This window comes from Rissa tridactyla, chromosome 7, assembly GCF_028500815.1.
Source record: "Rissa tridactyla isolate bRisTri1 chromosome 7, bRisTri1.patW.cur.20221130, whole genome shotgun sequence".
Taxonomy (NCBI): domain Eukaryota; kingdom Metazoa; phylum Chordata; class Aves; order Charadriiformes; family Laridae; genus Rissa; species Rissa tridactyla.
In genome coordinates, this window is record NC_071472.1 from 42,425,587 (window position 1) to 42,443,509 (window position 17,923).

Below are 17,923 nucleotides of genomic sequence, written 5' to 3' on the forward strand. Positions count from 1 at the left end.
GAATAAGGAAAAAAAAGGTTTCTTCAGCTACTGCTTTCAGGCTAGCTCTGAACTGGCAGTAGTGCACAAACCTGGGCTACAGGCTACACGTGCCGTGGGGAAAACCCAGCGAGCATTTGGATCTATGGAGCTATTCTGAAAGTCAAAAAGTCTTATACACCCAGAGCGGTGCCCACTGCAGCACATATCAGCAGGCTGTCCCTGCTCAAAAGAAAATGGGTAACGTAATAGCAGCAAATATGAATCTTGATGTTAGTTCATCTCATGATTTCTTGGTTTCATGTGAGACTCCGTGAAAAGACTGATTTTGATATTTTGCTGTCTTTGAAAGTCAAAACCAATGAAGGGGACAAGCTGGATCTTTTCTTTTATCTGCTAGATATTGCAGGGAAAATGCCAAAACCAGTTTTCGATTGAGTAGCTTTACAAAAGATTCCTTTTCTAGGGCTCCTGAGACACTGTCCTCTCCCTCTCTCTTACAGCGCACATTTCACTCAAATGCCAGCTGGCATATAATATTTAAGTTATTAAATTTGGAATACAGATCTAGCAGTTCCCTTTATCTTCAAGATGATATGCATATACTCAAGCAAAAACCAAAGAGGTAAAGAACACCATGACCTTCTCCCTCCACAGTACTTGCCCAGTTCCAGCAGTCGGGGACCAGCTGCCAACAGAGGTACCAAGCAGCTAATGGTCAAGAATGGATTTATAGTACATCAGCTATTCTTCATGACCTGTTCACGTCCCTGCTTCTACCCTAGTTTCACCAAGAGCTGGCTAGTGACTGTGGGATAAAAGCTGGTACCCGGACAGTCAGTTAAGACTAGAGTTGTCATTATCTCTTCTTCCGTGACTTGGCTTTAAAAAAAGAATTCTGTTATAGATGCTTTGTTTTCTGAAGTGGAAAAACTACTTAAAAACAGCTCAGCATTAATTCCCTCAACCATCCAGAAGGATTTCTATTAGAAATAAACTCGTACAAAAACCCCAGGAAGTGCTGGTGTGTGCCTAGTTTAACTGAGAGTTGTTTATCGATCTATCCACAAGTATAGGTGAAGCCCGGTAAGCACATTTAATTATATATCTAAGTGTATTTAACATTTAAATATACATACATTTAAAATATTTCCAACATTAAACCATTCTATTATGCTATATATTACTGTTGCGAGTACAGCAGAAGACAAATCTTTAAATAAACACTGCTACATAATAAAACGTAGATTTTAAGATCTATGACTTTTTAGATTAGCATTTAGTGTAAACCCTTAAGAAGAACAACTGCTAATACTTACAGAAACCATACTGGAACTGTTGTAAGTTGGAGAGAAGCCACATGCAAAGAGTTACAGGTTTACAGTTAAGGATGCCATCATATATTAAAGGTCCTCAAACACCAAGGCTGCCCATTCCTAGTAAGATAGCTCTTCTAGCTATGTAGCCCAACGCAATAAATTTAACAAAGCTGCAGAAAAATGTTTTTTGAAATTATATAGATTTAAATAAATATTTACGCAGGTTTATAAACAGTGCTCTGAACAGGCAATTTGAAGTATAAAATATGTTTATTTCTATTATATACAGCTCAGTACATTTTGATATACATCTCGAAATTTTGCAGTCTGTTTGTATTCCATCAACTTTGTAACATCAACACAAATACAGCCTTCCACAGTCCCCCTGCCCACCCCCACCAGCTCCTCAGCTTGCATTCCCTTGGGATGTTCATTGCTTAAACCAACTTTAAATGAATTTTTAAGTATGCAAAACATACTCTTCCTCCCAAGTACTAGCAAAAATGCAAGAAGAAATATACCAATGGAGCATCTAATTTATGCCAGCAATTCAAAGCAATCTAGCTTTTCAAAAAGGCACAGAGAATAAGAGAATAATATACAGAACAATTCTCTTTGGTCTGATATCCAATAAGAATTAAGACATGCAAAGTTGTCTTCTTTCCAGAAAAGAAGAGGTAAGAATTTTTTCAGAAATAAAAACATTCCTTCAGAATCATAGTTTGCAAAAAATAATGTAGTAAGGATATGCAATTTTAAACAAAAAACTTCCCGGAAAAATAGATATTTTTATATATTCTTAGCTAGACAGTACTTGATAGCAAACCTAAGCACACATTACAGTGTGTATTGACACTTTCTTCAGAAAAAATAAAAACCCCATGTGAGACATGGTGTAAAAGGCCTATTGTGGTGCAAAGTGCCTAGACAAAGTAAACATGTATACATTTATTCCTTTCAGCAAACTAAGACCTGTATGTTCCACTGTCTTCAAACTGTATGTTTTCTTCCAAAAAAGTTTAGACTAAGCACATTCACAGTGTTCTAACTATATTTTGGACTATATTTTGGAATAGGACCATATTAGAAATACACAAAAGGTGGAATGCAAGTATTTTTTTTTCATAGTAAAAAAATAATAATAAAAAAAAATTGGTTCCTAGGCTTTAATCATTCAGAAAGAAGTTCCAACATCAGATCAGTGTTGCTGATTTACTGAGTTCCTTCATGAAGTGTTAATGTACTTACTGTAGGTCTAATGCACGTAAGTACACACAAGTATGTGCATAAATTCACAAAGGTCCAATGCACATAAGCACGTTCAAGACATCTATCATCTAGGCTAGAAAAAAAGAATTTCCTGTAGAAATTCCTCAGTAGCAGTTACCCACACTAAAAGTACTTTAATTGCAAGATAGTCTGAATAGTCGATTTGCGAAGCTTGCTCTTTTGGTGATAAACTTTAAACCTGAGACACAGCAAAACCAAACCCACGCACGATTTCTTGTGGCTAGGTACGTCAGTGAATAACTTAATATTTGCATCGTTACCACCCACATAACATTGTATTATGATGAGAGCTATCTATAACGAAAAAAACTTAAAGAATATTCCTAAGCTCTGATGTACTGTGCAAAGTGCATGTTTCTGTACTGGGACCGATCGAACGGCATATAACTCGTGTAGCCTTGAGATTCCGAACTTATGATATTGTACAGTCATCTCTAGATTTACCCTTACCCCTTCTACCACCCTGCAAATCCTCCTTGCTTTCATCCCTGTTATTGCCAGCACCTTCCAAATCCTGTTCTGAAACATTTTCATCTGGTATTTTTTCCACTTTGTTAGAATCTGATGCTTTGATTTCATCTTCCATCACATCAGTCTTCTCATCAGTTTTCCATGACGCTTCCCCTTGCAAGCGCCCTGCTTCTTCAGGCTCATCTCCTTTTTTATGCTGCAAGCTGTCATCTTCTGTCAAGGGATCTTTGGTTTCTATTTTGTCTGTTCTTTCTCTGGTTTCGTCTGTTTGGGCAGTTTTTCCAACAGCACCATTTGCTCCACCACCCTCTTTCTGTGTATCAGCTTTCTCCGCATCACATTTTTCATCAGTTTCTAGTATCTGTTTTGACTCTTCATCAAAATCAAATGCATCACCATCATCTTCCAGTCTCTCCTCTGCTTGAGCCTCCAATTTAACTTGTTCGCTAACGTTTTCATCCTGCTCAGCTTTCTGTGTCAGGGAATTATTTGCACCTTCCTCAGAAGCAAATCCACCACCACGGTGGTCTGCAAGCTCTAACCCTTCCTCATTTTCTTTCACTGTTTCTTTATCAACTTTGTTTTCAGTAGTTACACTAACACCTGCAGTTGACTCCTTAGATTCACTTTTCTCTTGTTTAATTATATTCTGCACTTCACCATCTAAATGAATACTTTTCTCTCCCACCGTATCACCTGTTGTTTCCTCACTACACTGAACTGTTTGGACTTCTACCTTTGGCTCTAAGTCTTCTACCCATTCTGTCCTGCTTTCCTTTCCTTTCCCAGACTCATCCCCTGTTTCCAATTCTGATTCCTTAATTTTGTCATCTAAAAGACTTGGGTCTAAACTGGTTTCCTGAGTCGTAACCTCTTTCACAAGGTCTGTGTCTGGCTCTGCCTGCCGCAGCACACTTCCTTTTGGCTCAGGAACAGAGCCTACAGCCTCCACAGATGCCTCATCTTGCTCACCTGCTTCTGCAGAATCTGAACACCTCTCCAGCTCTTCTATTAATGCTTCCTTCTGCCCATCCTTCTCAGCCGTAGCATTTTCAAGCTCATTTTTATCTTGCATATTTAGTTCCTCTGATGATGCTGGAGGACTGTCCTCTGAAGAAACTGGTTGCATGTCTGCCTGACTTTCGCCACGTTCCTTTTCACTTGTATCTGGTGGGACACCACTTTCACATGACTCCGTCCCTTCCAAACCCACAGACTCCGTTTCCCTCGTCTGATCCTGAACTGTGTTCCCAACCTCATTTTCTTCTTCAGCTCTATCCCCTCCTGTTTTACCAATTCTTCCATCAGTGCAGTCTTTGCTTTCAACGAGTTTTTCCTCCAAGACATCTGTAACCTTCTTTTCTGCACTTTCTTCTGAGTGCTGGAGTCCCTCAACAGGACTCTCCACGTTTATCTCTTCACTAAGCAAGCCTGCTTCTGTAACCTCTGGTAGCCCTGCCTGGTTACAGACCAACTCACGGCTCTCGCTTGCAATATCGGCTCCCTCATCCATTTCATTACCACTCGGGCCATGGCTAGTTTTAAGATCCTCTCGTTCTTCCTGTTTGGGTGCAACTTCTTCCAGTTCATGCTCTGGACCTGAGACACCAGGCATTTCCTGAGGAGTCTCTAAAATCTGCTGACCTTGCTGAGAGCCCACCTCCAAGTTCTGATTTGTCTTTGCGTTTAAGTCATGGTGCTCAGCCTCCGTACTAAGAGGCTGTTGGACTGCTGTGCCTGTGGACTCAGTCTCCTTTCTCAAATCATCTGTGTCACTATCCTTGTTTGAAGAAGTGCTCCCTGATACACGTTCGGTAAGGTTTTGAATTTGTTCTGTGAACCTACTGTCTGGTAACATCACTGTTGACAGGGCATCACATTCTTCAACCATTTTTTCTGCCTTTGCATTTTCACCAGCATGCAATGTTTGTACTTCCTGCTCCTCAGACTCCTCTTTGTGTTCCTCATGCTCAGTATTCTGCAAGATTTCTCTTTTCCCCACATCCTCCAAAATCTCATTTTTCATGTCCACTTCATTGGCTTTGCCTAAAAGACCATTGAGAAAGTTGAAGGGACCACACCATAGCACTTACCTCCCCAACTTAAAACCCGAAAGAGAATGAATCAAAGAATAGGTTAATAAGAGGTCAGCTTTTGCCAATTACGTGAGGCAAAGCAGCAATTGAATTAGTAAAGGCCTGGGGTTTTTGACCAGTGAAATTTACCACCACCCTCTCAAAGCAAGAAGTCTCTGGTGCTGGCTTGCGCTGTTGTAAAGTAGATTTATGCACTTGGCTGTGTGAATTACAGCTTTTGTAAATGAGAACAACTGTTTCAAGCAGTGCAATTTAACAGTAATACCTGCAGAGGTAACAGTAAAGATTGTTCTTTCTCAGCAGTATTATCTACAACTGTAACACTGACACCACTCCATGCATGCAAGAGTGGATCTGATGCCATTATAACCAAGGATTACTGAGTAATGTTTTACTCTTAAATATCATAAACAGGCATCATCAGTGTATATGACAAACACTGAAGGTAAAAATCTGTTTGGCAAGCAAGTGGTTCAGGTGTTTAACATCACCAACACAGACCAAAGCTCAGGCACTTAGTGCCCCTTGCAGCCACTTCATCCAGCCAGAGGCATGGGGAGTTCTCTGGTTTTGGGGGGGGTTCTGTAACAGTTTTTCTTCAACTTAATATTTAGAAGCAACAGGTATTAGAACAACAGTGTTTGTGGTTTCAGCAGTTAGCTTTTGGGTCTATGTTGTACCTATTTCCAAAAAAAAAACCAAAACAAAAACAAACACCAGAATAAGAAGAGGTAGAAAACATGTTACCTTAAAAATACACCCTTACCTTGGTTTTGGTGTTTCCATATTGTTTCCACACAAGAACTGAGTGAGGAAAAAGCAGCCAACAGCTAAAAGCAAGATAGCTTGCAATTGCAATAGTTGGCTGCCTGTTGCTATTTATGAGTATGTTCATTTAGAACAAAAACAACAGAAAAAAAAAGATCTATTATTTCCTTTCCTTCCACTAGTGTAATAGTTCTCTGAGAGGCCATCCATCACAACTGCATAAGAGCAAAGTTTTTGCCATCCAGATTTCTCCTTCCTAGTACTATCCATCTCTCTTTGAATTTACCAATGTTAATCCTGTTGCAGCAAGTAAAAATGCTGAAGTGTTAATATGAAATGGTCAGTAGTCCTAGATACCAAGAACAACGAATTCATACATTTGTGTGTTTTAACAGCGCCCAGCACCGTTTGCTCAGCAGACACTTATAGTTCTCAGGTATATAAATGAACCAACATATAAGTTCTTTATAGGAAACTAAAATGCTTTTTTTCTGATTCTTTAGGACATGTGCTGAATAATATTCAACAACAGTAGGATTATTCCGGGACAATTTTCAAATTCAGGGTTCAAATAGTAACTAAATGATTGCTACTTATCTGTAATGTAATATTTGTATTCTTGTCCTTTGAGTCCTTGAATGGGAAATGAAGTCTGCCTTTGCAGGAAACTGCACAACATACTTGAAGTGCTAATAAATATTAAGCAGAAAAATGCATAGGAAGTGATCTGACAAGTAGCATGCTGCGTGATGTGTTAATTGTCCTACTAACGAACGCCCAAACTCCAAGCAAAGATGAATGAACGGACAGACAGACAGGAAGATGTGAAAGGATATACAGCACTTACCTAGCATCCCATCGCCTCCTGGCTTTAATGCCTGAGTTGTGCCTGCAACATTTTTGGAAGAATCCAAGTGTCCTTCATTATCGAGAATGTCTGATGTCTCCCCGTTGGTGGCTACGTCAGAGCCTGGGATTATTCCATGTTTCTGTGGAGAAGCAGAAGAAACGCTTTAAAGCCTGCTGCTCAGAAAGGGGAGGACAGTTCAGGTGTTCTTGTCCTTGACATTCTGAATAAACAATTGCTTCAATTCTTCTATTAAAAATGGCTGGAAAGCTTAAAAAGGGCACAGAATATTACAGTTCTCACTTTAACCATTATGACAGAAAGGCTGTGATCCCAGCTTTTTTTTTTTTTTTAAAAACCATAAATCTGACGCACAAAATGTTCCTCAGAGAAGCGTCTCCTACAAAAGCAACTGCTTAATCCTACAGTCTATACTAAGCGCTCACCATCAACATTAGAGGGAAGGACTTTATTTAGAAAAATCCCTGAAATGGCAACTTGTAGGCAACATGAAAATAGAACTCTTGCTATTAAGCTAGATTCAAATTTTCTGCAGAAATGTACAGGAGGAAAAAGTCAGCAGCTGAATATAAGTTTCTTTTATTCCTCTTGCATACCTTCAGTTGTTCCTTCAGCACAACCACTTCATCTCTAAGGTCATCCCGCTCACTCCTTATGGAATCAAAGAAATCTTTCTGCCTCTCTAATGCCTGAGTTCCCAACACAGACAGAGGGCGAGGAGATGTGAAGAAAGGAAGGGAGACAAGTAAAGACCATGAAAAGCAAGTGTAAACAAAAATGAGCAGATTTAAGATATTCAGAGATTCATGGAAGTGGCACATGTGAAAAAGGTAAAGTTTACAGATTAAAGGACCGAGTTTACATACACACAGATAAATTTCAAATCCAAGAAATGCTCAGCTCATTCAATAACCAGGAATTCCTACTACAGACAGCCAGAGCTCAATCTTTCATTAGGGATCCTTCAAACGAGGATCCGCTTTTCATTGTTATTTGTTAGACAAGTTAATTCATATCCATATTACTTCAATGTGCACATTGAAGGCATAATGCAATTCCCATGTGTTAACAGAACGGCATGAAAGCAGGGCCAGCAGATTTTACTAGTCTTTTTATTCCACGGGTTACCATTGTGGGTGCAGTACATTTCAATTAATTCGAAAGCTGAAAAATCAGTCATCTTTAGACTGGGATGTACCAGGTGCAAATGCGTATTTTGCTACTCAGCCCCTCCAATATTTCGATATAAATGCACAAATAGAACAGTAAAAATCAGAAAATGTTGAGTTTCAAATTCCTACAAGTTATTGGAGGACATTGCAACCATGGGCAAGTTGCCAGATATCTTTCTCCTATATTGAGAAAGTCTTTCAGTGCTCATCATTAAAAAAGCAAGCCATGCTTTTATTTAAGAGTGGGTTTCCATTTGGCTTTGATAGAGGGCGGTGGGAAGGGATGAGAAGCGAGGGAGAGTTAGAGACTTTCATCCCAATAGCCCCTAAATAGCTCTATTGCTTTTGTATCACACTCCAGTTTCTGCTCAGTCCGCAGATTAAATCTGCATAAGCGAAAATTCAGTGCTGATGGAATTGCATTATAAATAGCACTTCCTTTCTCAATATTGCAAATACAAATTGGTGCACCGCAGCAAATAAATTACCCCTAGGTTTTGAAGTCAGACCAGCTGCTAAATTTTTCTTGGATTTCATGATACTGCCCAAAGACAAAATCTGCTATTTGCTAGTTCCCTGGTAATATAGTAAGACAGCCACACCAAGCAAAGTCACTAAGGAGGATTTTATTCGTGAGGTTTTGCAAAAGCGGGATCAGCTGGACAATGACAGTGCCACTCTGAACGCATTTCAGGAGTTGACAGTCCTACCCCTATTTTTTTGTCTTTCCATTCTATTGTCTCCTGAAGATCAGAAATTTCCCTGACATAGTTCTGCTGTTTCTTTTGCAGCTGTTGGATTTCCTGAGAGACAGGAGCAAAACAAGAAGACAGAAAGCAGGTAACAGGTTAACAAAGGAGGTCAAGATTGCAGTGATGCCAAAGAATGAAAAAAGTCAGGTGCTAAAGAGTATCTTCATGCAGAGTTTCACAGTTTCTGACATCTCAACTAAACCTACACCCCTGAAGACAACCACAAGATGACTTGCAACAAAGTGAGACCGTAGCCGTTTCCTCTGCATCTTCACAAACAGCTGTCCGAAATACAGCTTATTTCATATTACAGACAAGGCAAAAAAGAAGTCCAATTTCAGATAATACTTATGAAAGTACTATTTCTGCTAGTCAGCGCTGAACCTGTTTGGCCTGAAACACTAGTATTTCTTCAGGTGAGAAACTTGAGTAGGGAATAAAATTCTCCATGCCTCACCTTCTACACCCCTACTGCTAACTGGGAACATACCAACCAAAGAAGTCATTAGGTGAAAAAAAAAGTTACTTACTGCAAGCATTTCTTCTCTTTGCTTCAAAGCCTCTTTGATTTCCATGAACTGAAACTGCAATATGCTATGAGCGTGCTTCTCCCTCTCAAATTCCTATGAATAATGACATGACATTTTTATTGATCAAAAATAGCATCCCATGAAAAAGGAGAAAATAAGCCCAAACGCAAAGAAAATGCTTACTGCAATGCAATGCTTTAATATTCCTCTCATCACATTTCCACAAGAACACAATTTTTCCAAGACGCTATTATTCCATCAAATATAGAAGCGACAGGCATCATTTAGCCAGTTTTGTGAGCTGAGCGGCAGGCTGGCAGCAAATACTTTTTACACTCAAGTCCTGCAGACTTCGCAGATGAATGGCTGAGAATTTAACCCACTCTTTCCCTGTACTAAAAGTTAGCTAGGCATCGTGGGCTTTAAAAAAACCACATGGTATCTTCCAGGAACTATGCGTTTTGAAGTGACACTATAGTCAAATGCCCCAAGGGGAACAGCCAGTTCTGAAAAGCTAACACAAGCCACAGCTTTAGTATTTAACACCAACTCACTAGCTGTCAGATGCTAAATTCATGTAAAACTTAATTCAGCACTCAACCATGTAGCTGCCTTAACTATATAAACTGCGCAACTCTGAAAAAACCCTCTGAATTTACTGTAAAGATGGAATATAAAAGGACATGTGATAATATTAATACAGCCTTACGATATAAAACGTTTCTTCACTTCTTCAGAAATTGCTTTATAAGAGAGAAATTTAGGGAAGATTCCCATCTGTATGATCACAACCACATAACATGCTGCTATTCCACTTGCTTTAGCAGTAACTAAACCGTTAACTTCTTTAAAATCTTGACTAGTAATTTGGTTGCCTCCTCCGAAAGGTCTCTGCAACCCACCCGCCCCCCCCCCGAGTCTTTCCCTGTTCAATAACTTTATGCCATAGCTATATACATACTTTACTTTTTTCTTCATATTGCCGCCTAGACTCTGCCAGCTGTTCTTCTAACTCTAAGAGCGCATCCTTTAGGGTATCTACTTGGTACATGAAATTTGTTTTTTCATTGTCTAGTTGAGCATTTGACACCATAGCCTTCTTGTATTTCTCTTCAACTTCAGCTAGAGAGTCCTGCAAAGAATAAGCAACCGCAGTCAGAGTCAAGTTAGAAAGGATACTTTGCCAATCGAGACCTTCAACAAGAAAATTAAGGATGAACCACAAGCGTGCTGAGTAGTCCTACGGAGAGGAGTGCTAATCGTGTGCTAGCGAGGCTTACCGACTGTCCCAGGGTGAGGATAACCTCCCCGGCGTTCCCACCAGACCTCTGTTTACAAGCGAGGAACCTCACCTCAGGACAGATAAAACCTTCCCTCTTCTCTGCTGCTTCAGCTTCTGCTTTCTCAGAGGTTTCTTCCTTCTCCCTCCTCCCCCTCTGCCTGCACGTTGGCAGCTCAAAAGCAGCTGCTGAAGATGACAAGTTGGAATTTTTTTTTTTTTAAAGGTAAACTGGCCCTGATTTAACATCATTTTAGATGATCTTAGGCTTTAATTTAAAGGCAGTTTGACAGCCACTTCACACAAATTTCAGGGATCCTTGCAGCGTGGGAACCGCTAAATATACCGCCTCAGGAATTAGAATTTGCCATGAAAAAGCTGCAGCTTTGGTGACCTGATGTATCATTTTTCATGAGGTTTCCTATATCACATCCCTTCTTTACAAATTTACGCTACAAGACACGATTCCCAGGGTCTCGAAAACCTCTCCTGTCAACTTGACCTGAATGTAAGATACTGAGGTATTTAGAGCAACAGATGATGGCAAAATAAAGATCAGGAACATTTTCCATGTTGTGCAGTCAAACTTTGCAGAATTTACTATGGAAATAAAAGAGTTACTTTAACAAAACAGTGCAAATATGCAAACGAGGAGGACACTCGTGTCAACATTTTAGTTTACAAATCAAGCAATTTCTCTCAGAACTTAAGTAATTCTAGTAATTACATCTAAAGCACAGGTGAGTTTCATATACTTCCCTTTTCATTCAGTCAATGGAACTCGGGATGATAGCGGCAAAATTAAGTTTGAATCAGTTTAGTTTACATTTCTATTGACAAATAAGAGAATTTGTCTTTAGGGACGTGAAGTTGTACAGTTCCAAACACAAACTGTGTTGTTTCAGTGCACTTTCCAGCCCAAGGATGAGAAATCCTTTCCTTTCCCCAAGCAAAGGAAAGCAGCCAGGATTTGGAAACAGTGGTTAGGATTAAATCTCGGAAATTAGCTGGCAAGGAAGTATATGCAAGTCAGAAGTTAAGGCAGCTGCTGCACCTCTCCTTCAGCGTGCAACATTTTGTTTTCTTAGCATCAAGCAGTGCGGCTTAGGTACAAATCACCACAAAAGGCAATCTGAGAGACACAAATTGAAAAGTGACCTACATTTTTATGCTGTATGATTATTTTGCTACACGTGCTATACAGTGACCAGGGAAAAAAAAAAAACGGTTTTACAGGAAAAGGGCCAAACTACTCTTTTTCCATTAAGAGCTCACTTAACATGGCAGCATCTTCACCTGTCACAGCGTTAGGCCGATGACAAAGTCAGCAATTAATGCTGATAAATGTTGCATTTTATGCCTGGATGTCTACAGACATATTTGCAAAGCTGCCTTTTTCAAAAAAATGCAGCTCATGTTGCTGCTTACTCATGTACGAGGTGGTGGTGGGCAGATGCACAGGTTAGTTCTTGCACCAAAACTGGTTTATGGCTTCATGAAAGTGGTGAACGCTTCCTTTGTCCCAACTGCTGTGAGGGTTCGTTCTTCACGTAACAAGCTTTGTTACATGAAGGGTTGGTACAAGAATTGTTTAAGGGTGTCTTCTGTCATCTAAATATGAAACCAAAGGGATAGTCACCACCTCACACGCACAGCCTTCCAAAGGCACGCTGGAACAAAAATATACAAGCTTTTACATTCTGATTTTTCATAGCTGTAGGACATGAGTTTTAGTTCATCTTCCAATATTGGGAGGCTTCCCGGATTAGGAAACTGAAAAAAACAACCTAATTATTTTAATTTCCTAGCAAAATTATTACCTTCTCAAAACAGCAAAGACAACATGCAATAGTAATCAGCAGCCTTTCATTCGGAAGCATTTCTCACCACAACCAATTGAGCTCAGAACGGGATACTCTTCCAGTTAATGAAATGCTTTTCACACAATTTACACCCCACTCCCCCCCAGAAGAAAGCATGCAAGGTCAGTTCTAGGTCTCACACTGGCTCTCTGAATGTTCAGCTGGTGTTAATGATCACACTCCCCGTCTGCAATAAACCAGTACCTTCATTTCCTTCAGTCCCTGCATGTATTTGCCTTCTACATCCTGAATCTGGTCCTTTAACTCATAGATATCCTGAGGGAAATGGCAAGAAAGGTGAATGATGCCACTGAAACTAACGGGCGGAAGCGCGGCTGATAGCAAAAAGCAAGTATCCAAAGTTCTCACTTAGGTATTTCTACCACGTAGGTTAAGCAGTCTGATCCTAACCTGAAGCCTTGCCAGACAAGGAAATTTCTTGGTTAGAAGTTTACGCTAATTCTGCTCTTCTTGACTGGAAAAAATGAGATCTTCAATGTTAAGGATAAGATACGGACCCAGCTTCAAAGCCTCCAATAATTATATGCCCCAGCTACACCGCCCCTCTCTGTCCCTCTCACTAATTATCACCCTTTTTGAGGAATTCTGCTATTAAGGGTAAGAGCTGCCAAAGCCAGCCTAAAATACAGGCTACGCTAGAGACGTAGGAGAGACTGTATGAAAACCATCCGTCACACTAAAGTTAATTGTGTGTCCTGTTTCACAGTCTCTCTCCCCTTTTGTCCTTGGTCACCAGCAAACGGCTATCTTTCAGCTGTTTTACAGCGCTGTGGAAGTGGGACAGACCTGCTTGTACCTGAGGTCCTAATACAAGTTCCAGACACTTTAACTGGCTGTAATTTCAGAGGAGTTGTAAGTCGTATGCATGAAAGTTAACAGAACTCCGATTCCCCATTTTAAAACAGTCTTCAGATTGGAGCATTAAAAAAAAAACCAAAACAGATTACAAAAAACAATTTAGCCATGGACTACCCAGCCAGGCACGCAATGATACGAACAGGGGATGGCACAGCTATTTGCTATTCAAAGGTGTCTAACTTCATGGAATCACGAATTAAGACTACAAAATACAGCCCCCTCCCCAGATCAGCATCCCGTAAGTACAGTGCTTCTTGTATTATTTCAATCCTCCTATCAGCGTGCTATATTGACGCCATTTCCTGTTTCATTAGGGTAGGATGAGATGTGTCTGTTAGCATCAGTCTCATCCAATATCGTACGCCACAGGACTTCACCCAAATATTCCTGCAATACACACTAGCTTCCCTCTAATGAAGCTATTCACTTATAGCACACAATTCAACTGCCAAGAGGGGGAGACAAGGCAGCTTCTTTTTTGGAAAGAAGTCTAAACCATATTTAATAATAGCCTTTAGATAATATTAGTCTACTTAATAATAATGCAGGGGACAGTCCTAGTTAGCATTAGCCTGTCAGTCCCAATTCCTACCGACAATTTCTATCATCAGTAATGGGAACATCAGCACTACTTTCAAGAATCTTACAGTTTACTATCACATGCAACGCATCAAAAAATTCTGACCAAAAGAGCCATAGCTGAGAGACAGATTCCAAAAAATTTATGCTGGTTTAAAGTATTTCTTACCTTGATTTCTCTAATAGATGCCTCTGTATCAGCTGAGATGGATGTATCCCCGCTGCCTCGTCGTGAGGAAGTCCCACCCAGAGAAGCTAAGGTAGCTGCAGATAAGCTTGAAACAGTACGTGCTCCCTACAATCACACACAGTTAAAAATGGTTATGATTTTTTTTCCAGATACAGTGTGGGTTTGTAGTTTGTTTTTTGGGGAGTGGTTTTTGTTTGGTTTTGGTGGGGTTTTTTTTTGTTTTTTTTTTTTTTTTTTAAATAGACACATTACACCAACCCTTGCACTTCTGAATTATGCAAATTTGATTAAAAATGTAACTTTCTAAGAAGAAAAATCAAAATGTCAAAATTTAACAAGGGAAACTAATGAGAAAAGGCTGGTCAGATGTATTTAAACACCACTGAAACAGGAGCTTGCATGGCTTAGCTTCTAACCATTAATTCTAAATTAGACAAAGTCTTTAGGGGCTAGTATCATCTTGCCAGATATTTTCAAAACTTGTAATAATACATTTTGTGGATGCTTCTGACTGTCCCTCAAGCTGCTCTCCTTTCGCGGGCATTTATCTGTTCTGCAACAGTAGCCACATTAACTGCTTTAGTGTACTGAGGGTTCTGCATTAAGCCAATGCCTCACTACTACAGTATCTGCCCCTTTTATTATAGTCATTTATTTTTACATAATACCATAATTAAAATCTAATAAATAAAATCAGTATTCACTTGGCTTAGCCTAAAGCAATTTCAGCAAACTGTTACTGAAGGTCAGCTACTTAACCTCTGAATAACCAGAGGTTTAAAAGTTTGTCTTTAAAAAACCGTAGTAGTAGAAGGCTCTGTTAATTCAAAGTTCTGCCCCACAGTGGATTTTCTATTCGACTTCTGTACACTCAACTACCTACCAAAAAGGACATGAAGAAAGCGTTATTGGCAGAATAATTCAGAAGATCCTTCTTACCTTCTCAAAGTCTTTTTCTGGCCTTTCCTCAATCTGTAAAACAGAGATGTAGAAGGAAACGTTAGATAATAAAGGAGAAGCGAAGGCAGCAAGATATCAGAAAGGGAATTCTTAAACCTGTGAAAGACTTCATTAGCAATTTCTCTCCACTCAAAAAGCAGCCGGCTCACACAGAACAGCGGTGTCCTGGCTGGCAGCTCCGGCACATGGCCAGACAACTCACCTCAGATTTCTAAGCAGTACACAATTGAGCGGAATATACTTATCGATAAAAACCTATTTAGTCTATTAAATAAGACAGAGGAATACTTTTTTTCCATATTCTACATCACAGTGTTTCAAACATGAAGATGGCACTCGATCTAGGAGATAACAAAGCAAGAACACAAAGACCTACATGGGCATGAACTTGAAGCCCCAGATATCCTTCTCCGGACATAAAACCAGCTGTGCTGACAGATGCAGCTACTCCCATTTACTTTAGAACAATTTAAAAATATGCCTCAAATGGACCCAAACAGCAATTCGCTTAAGTAGAGAGGTTAAGTTTTTAAATTGAAAGATCACTAGATTTCCACACCAAGAGAGTTTCTTGAAGTTACATGTTTTTATAGACCTTAACTAAAAAAGGCTACCTCCAAAGCCTGCTAGCACATCCTCCCCCACTGCAAAAAGCAAGGTACCAAGTCAGACTTGAAGGACTGCACTGTGTCTGCACCCCTCCCAAAAGAAGAGGAACAGGGAAAAAAAAAGAAAAAAAGAAAAGAAAAAAGAAGTCTAAAGCTTAAACCCCCTGAAAAGTTTACTTCGCCCAAGACAAAAGGCTTCAAGCAAAGATCTAAATAAGGCTGAGACTACAAAAACTGATGCTCAAGTGAAATATCAGGGACCAGTTCAAAGTCTAAATAAACAGCTCTCTTCTGGTTTCAGTACTTCACTGGAATTTACCAATTCAGAAGAGAGATCCTGCGCTAAAACTAGTCTAGAAGAAACAAAACAGAGCCAAAGTAGCTTTTAGGAGTACAGAAAATTACCACGGACACAGGCAGCTTAAACGCTTAAAAGAAAATTAGAGAGCGAAACCCACGTACAGCCTGAGCAGAATTTTTCTTTTCCTTGATAGGAACCATCCTATCAACATTTTCCTGCTCTGAAACCAAACAAAATATACACGTTTCCAAGAGTGGAAATTTAAAATCAAGTGTTTCATCATTATTCATCTTGCTACTGGGGCTGGGGATACTTTTTATGAGTAGCTCTATCTAAAAATGAAACTCAGTTTAAAAAAAGGAGTGCATGAAAGGAGAAACTTAGCAGAACTCAAGAAATCCAGACGATGTCAACTTCTTCTGGGAACGTGCCCCACCACAGTCACGATGGTTTCCCAAAAGATTTATAGAAAATTAATGGCTTCCCCAGACCAAGAACCTGAGAGCCAAAGGGAACAGTGTTTTTTAAATGACTGAAAAAAAATAATCAGGATAGATCCGATTCAGGGGAAGCCAAGGGATAGTTAAGTTTCATTGAAAACGCACTCCAAAACAACACCTCTTTCCAATCAGTTTGCATTTGGCATAGGGTTGTTTTTTTTTTTTCTTTGAATTACACACAGCAACATGTGGATGATCCCACTCACTATTTTTCATATTACCCATGGTATCCTAGGAAAAAAAAAATCCCAGAAAGGTGCCTATTACAAATCAGCCTTTTACACTGACAACACATCTTGTATCATAAATTCCCTATGATTAGCATTAAGAAAATTTAAGACTTGGGCTTCTAAGTAAAATAAGCCAGACTTAGAGCACTGGATATGAACTTTGCTAAGACACTGAATACACAAAGTACTTGGAGGGGGGGGGGAACCATTAAATCTCTGAATTTGGATGCAATAAGCGAAGGTCACTGATGAAGGCAGATACTTCAGTTCAGACCCAGTAAACAAGATGGACTTGACTTTTGCAAACAGCCTATTATTTTCACGCCAGACAGCTCCCAGTGGTGTATTGGCAGCCTTCTACCCCAGCCAAACACTCTGTTGTTGTTTATCCAGATGGCTGTGGCAGTGTAAATATTGTGTGCTACCAACCATTACTATATACACCCCCCCCCCCCCAATCTATCTATATACATTTATTTATATACAGCCTTTTGCAAAGTCTACCTTACGGGCTCAGGGCACAACTCAAAATATTATTCTCCCTAAGCCATTTGCAGAATGTCCTCTGTTTTCTGAAAAAGAAATGTGCAACCACCGTTTTTAATAGATAAAGAAGGGAGCAAATGTTGGTACTTTTTAACGATGCGTCATGACTTAAATAAAAGCTTCCATTTAGAAAGGGGAAAATGTTGAAGACAATGTGGTGAGAGATATTCATACCGAGGACATTTCTACTCAGCACACTCATAACCACGCCTCTGAAGCTTCCCACACATTTATTGCAAAACAGTCCTTAATAATTCTCTGAGGTGGCATAATCTTTAATAGTTAAAGCTATTAAGTAGCTTCTAAAATTGCAGCGGTTTTAAAAAAAACCACCCCAACACAAAACCCCAGAAGATTTCCTTTTCCCTAGCGATGCCCTCATCCGTTTAGTGCCACGAATGGAACAGTCAGAGCATTTTCTCCTCAAATACAGTAACTACCGTTACCAGTTTATTTAAATATTAAAGTTTAAAAATTGAGTATGTCTTGAGGAAAGCCAGTTCCTCATTTTAACACAGCGTCCTTTCATCACAAAGGTGCCTCCTGCTACGCAACACTTTTCTAAGCAAAAAGTCAGTCTGAAACAAGCAGCGTTTAAATTTTATGAATACGAGGCAGTGATACACCAAAAAGCTGTAAAAAGTGTCTCGTAGAAAGACAGAAGTCTATTTTAGGTGAATATTTATAGAGTTTTCATACTGCTCCTCTTTAGGTTAATGTATTCACAGTATCACTCCTTTAAAA

At 39.6% G+C, this 17,923-nt stretch overlaps 1 protein-coding gene across 14 annotated transcripts in view; it reads right to left on the reverse strand.

Moving 5' to 3' along the window:
- The window catches only part of LRRFIP1 (LRR binding FLII interacting protein 1), a 113,393-nt gene that overhangs the window by 9,727 nt on the left and 85,743 nt on the right, over positions 1-17,923 (reverse strand). For 3 of the 14 annotated variants that reach the window (XM_054208101.1, XM_054208098.1, XM_054208092.1), the window contains 9 exons: positions 14,974-15,006; positions 14,014-14,139; positions 12,591-12,662; positions 10,207-10,377; positions 9,246-9,338; positions 8,674-8,766; positions 7,388-7,480; positions 6,771-6,912; positions 1,494-5,105 (listed from right to left, as the gene is read on the reverse strand). In XM_054208101.1, coding sequence (XP_054064076.1) covers positions 3,001-5,105; positions 6,771-6,912; positions 7,388-7,480; positions 8,674-8,766; positions 9,246-9,338; positions 10,207-10,377; positions 12,591-12,662; positions 14,014-14,139; positions 14,974-15,006 — 2,928 coding nt within the window. In that variant the 3' untranslated portion in view covers positions 1,494-3,000. Of the gene's footprint in view, positions 1-1,490; positions 5,106-6,770; positions 6,913-7,387; positions 7,481-8,673; positions 8,767-9,245; positions 9,339-10,206; positions 10,378-12,590; positions 12,663-14,013; positions 14,140-14,973; positions 15,007-17,923 lie in introns of those variants that run through there. The other 11 variants (XM_054208091.1, XM_054208095.1, XM_054208093.1 and 8 more) reach the window with 8 other exon arrangements.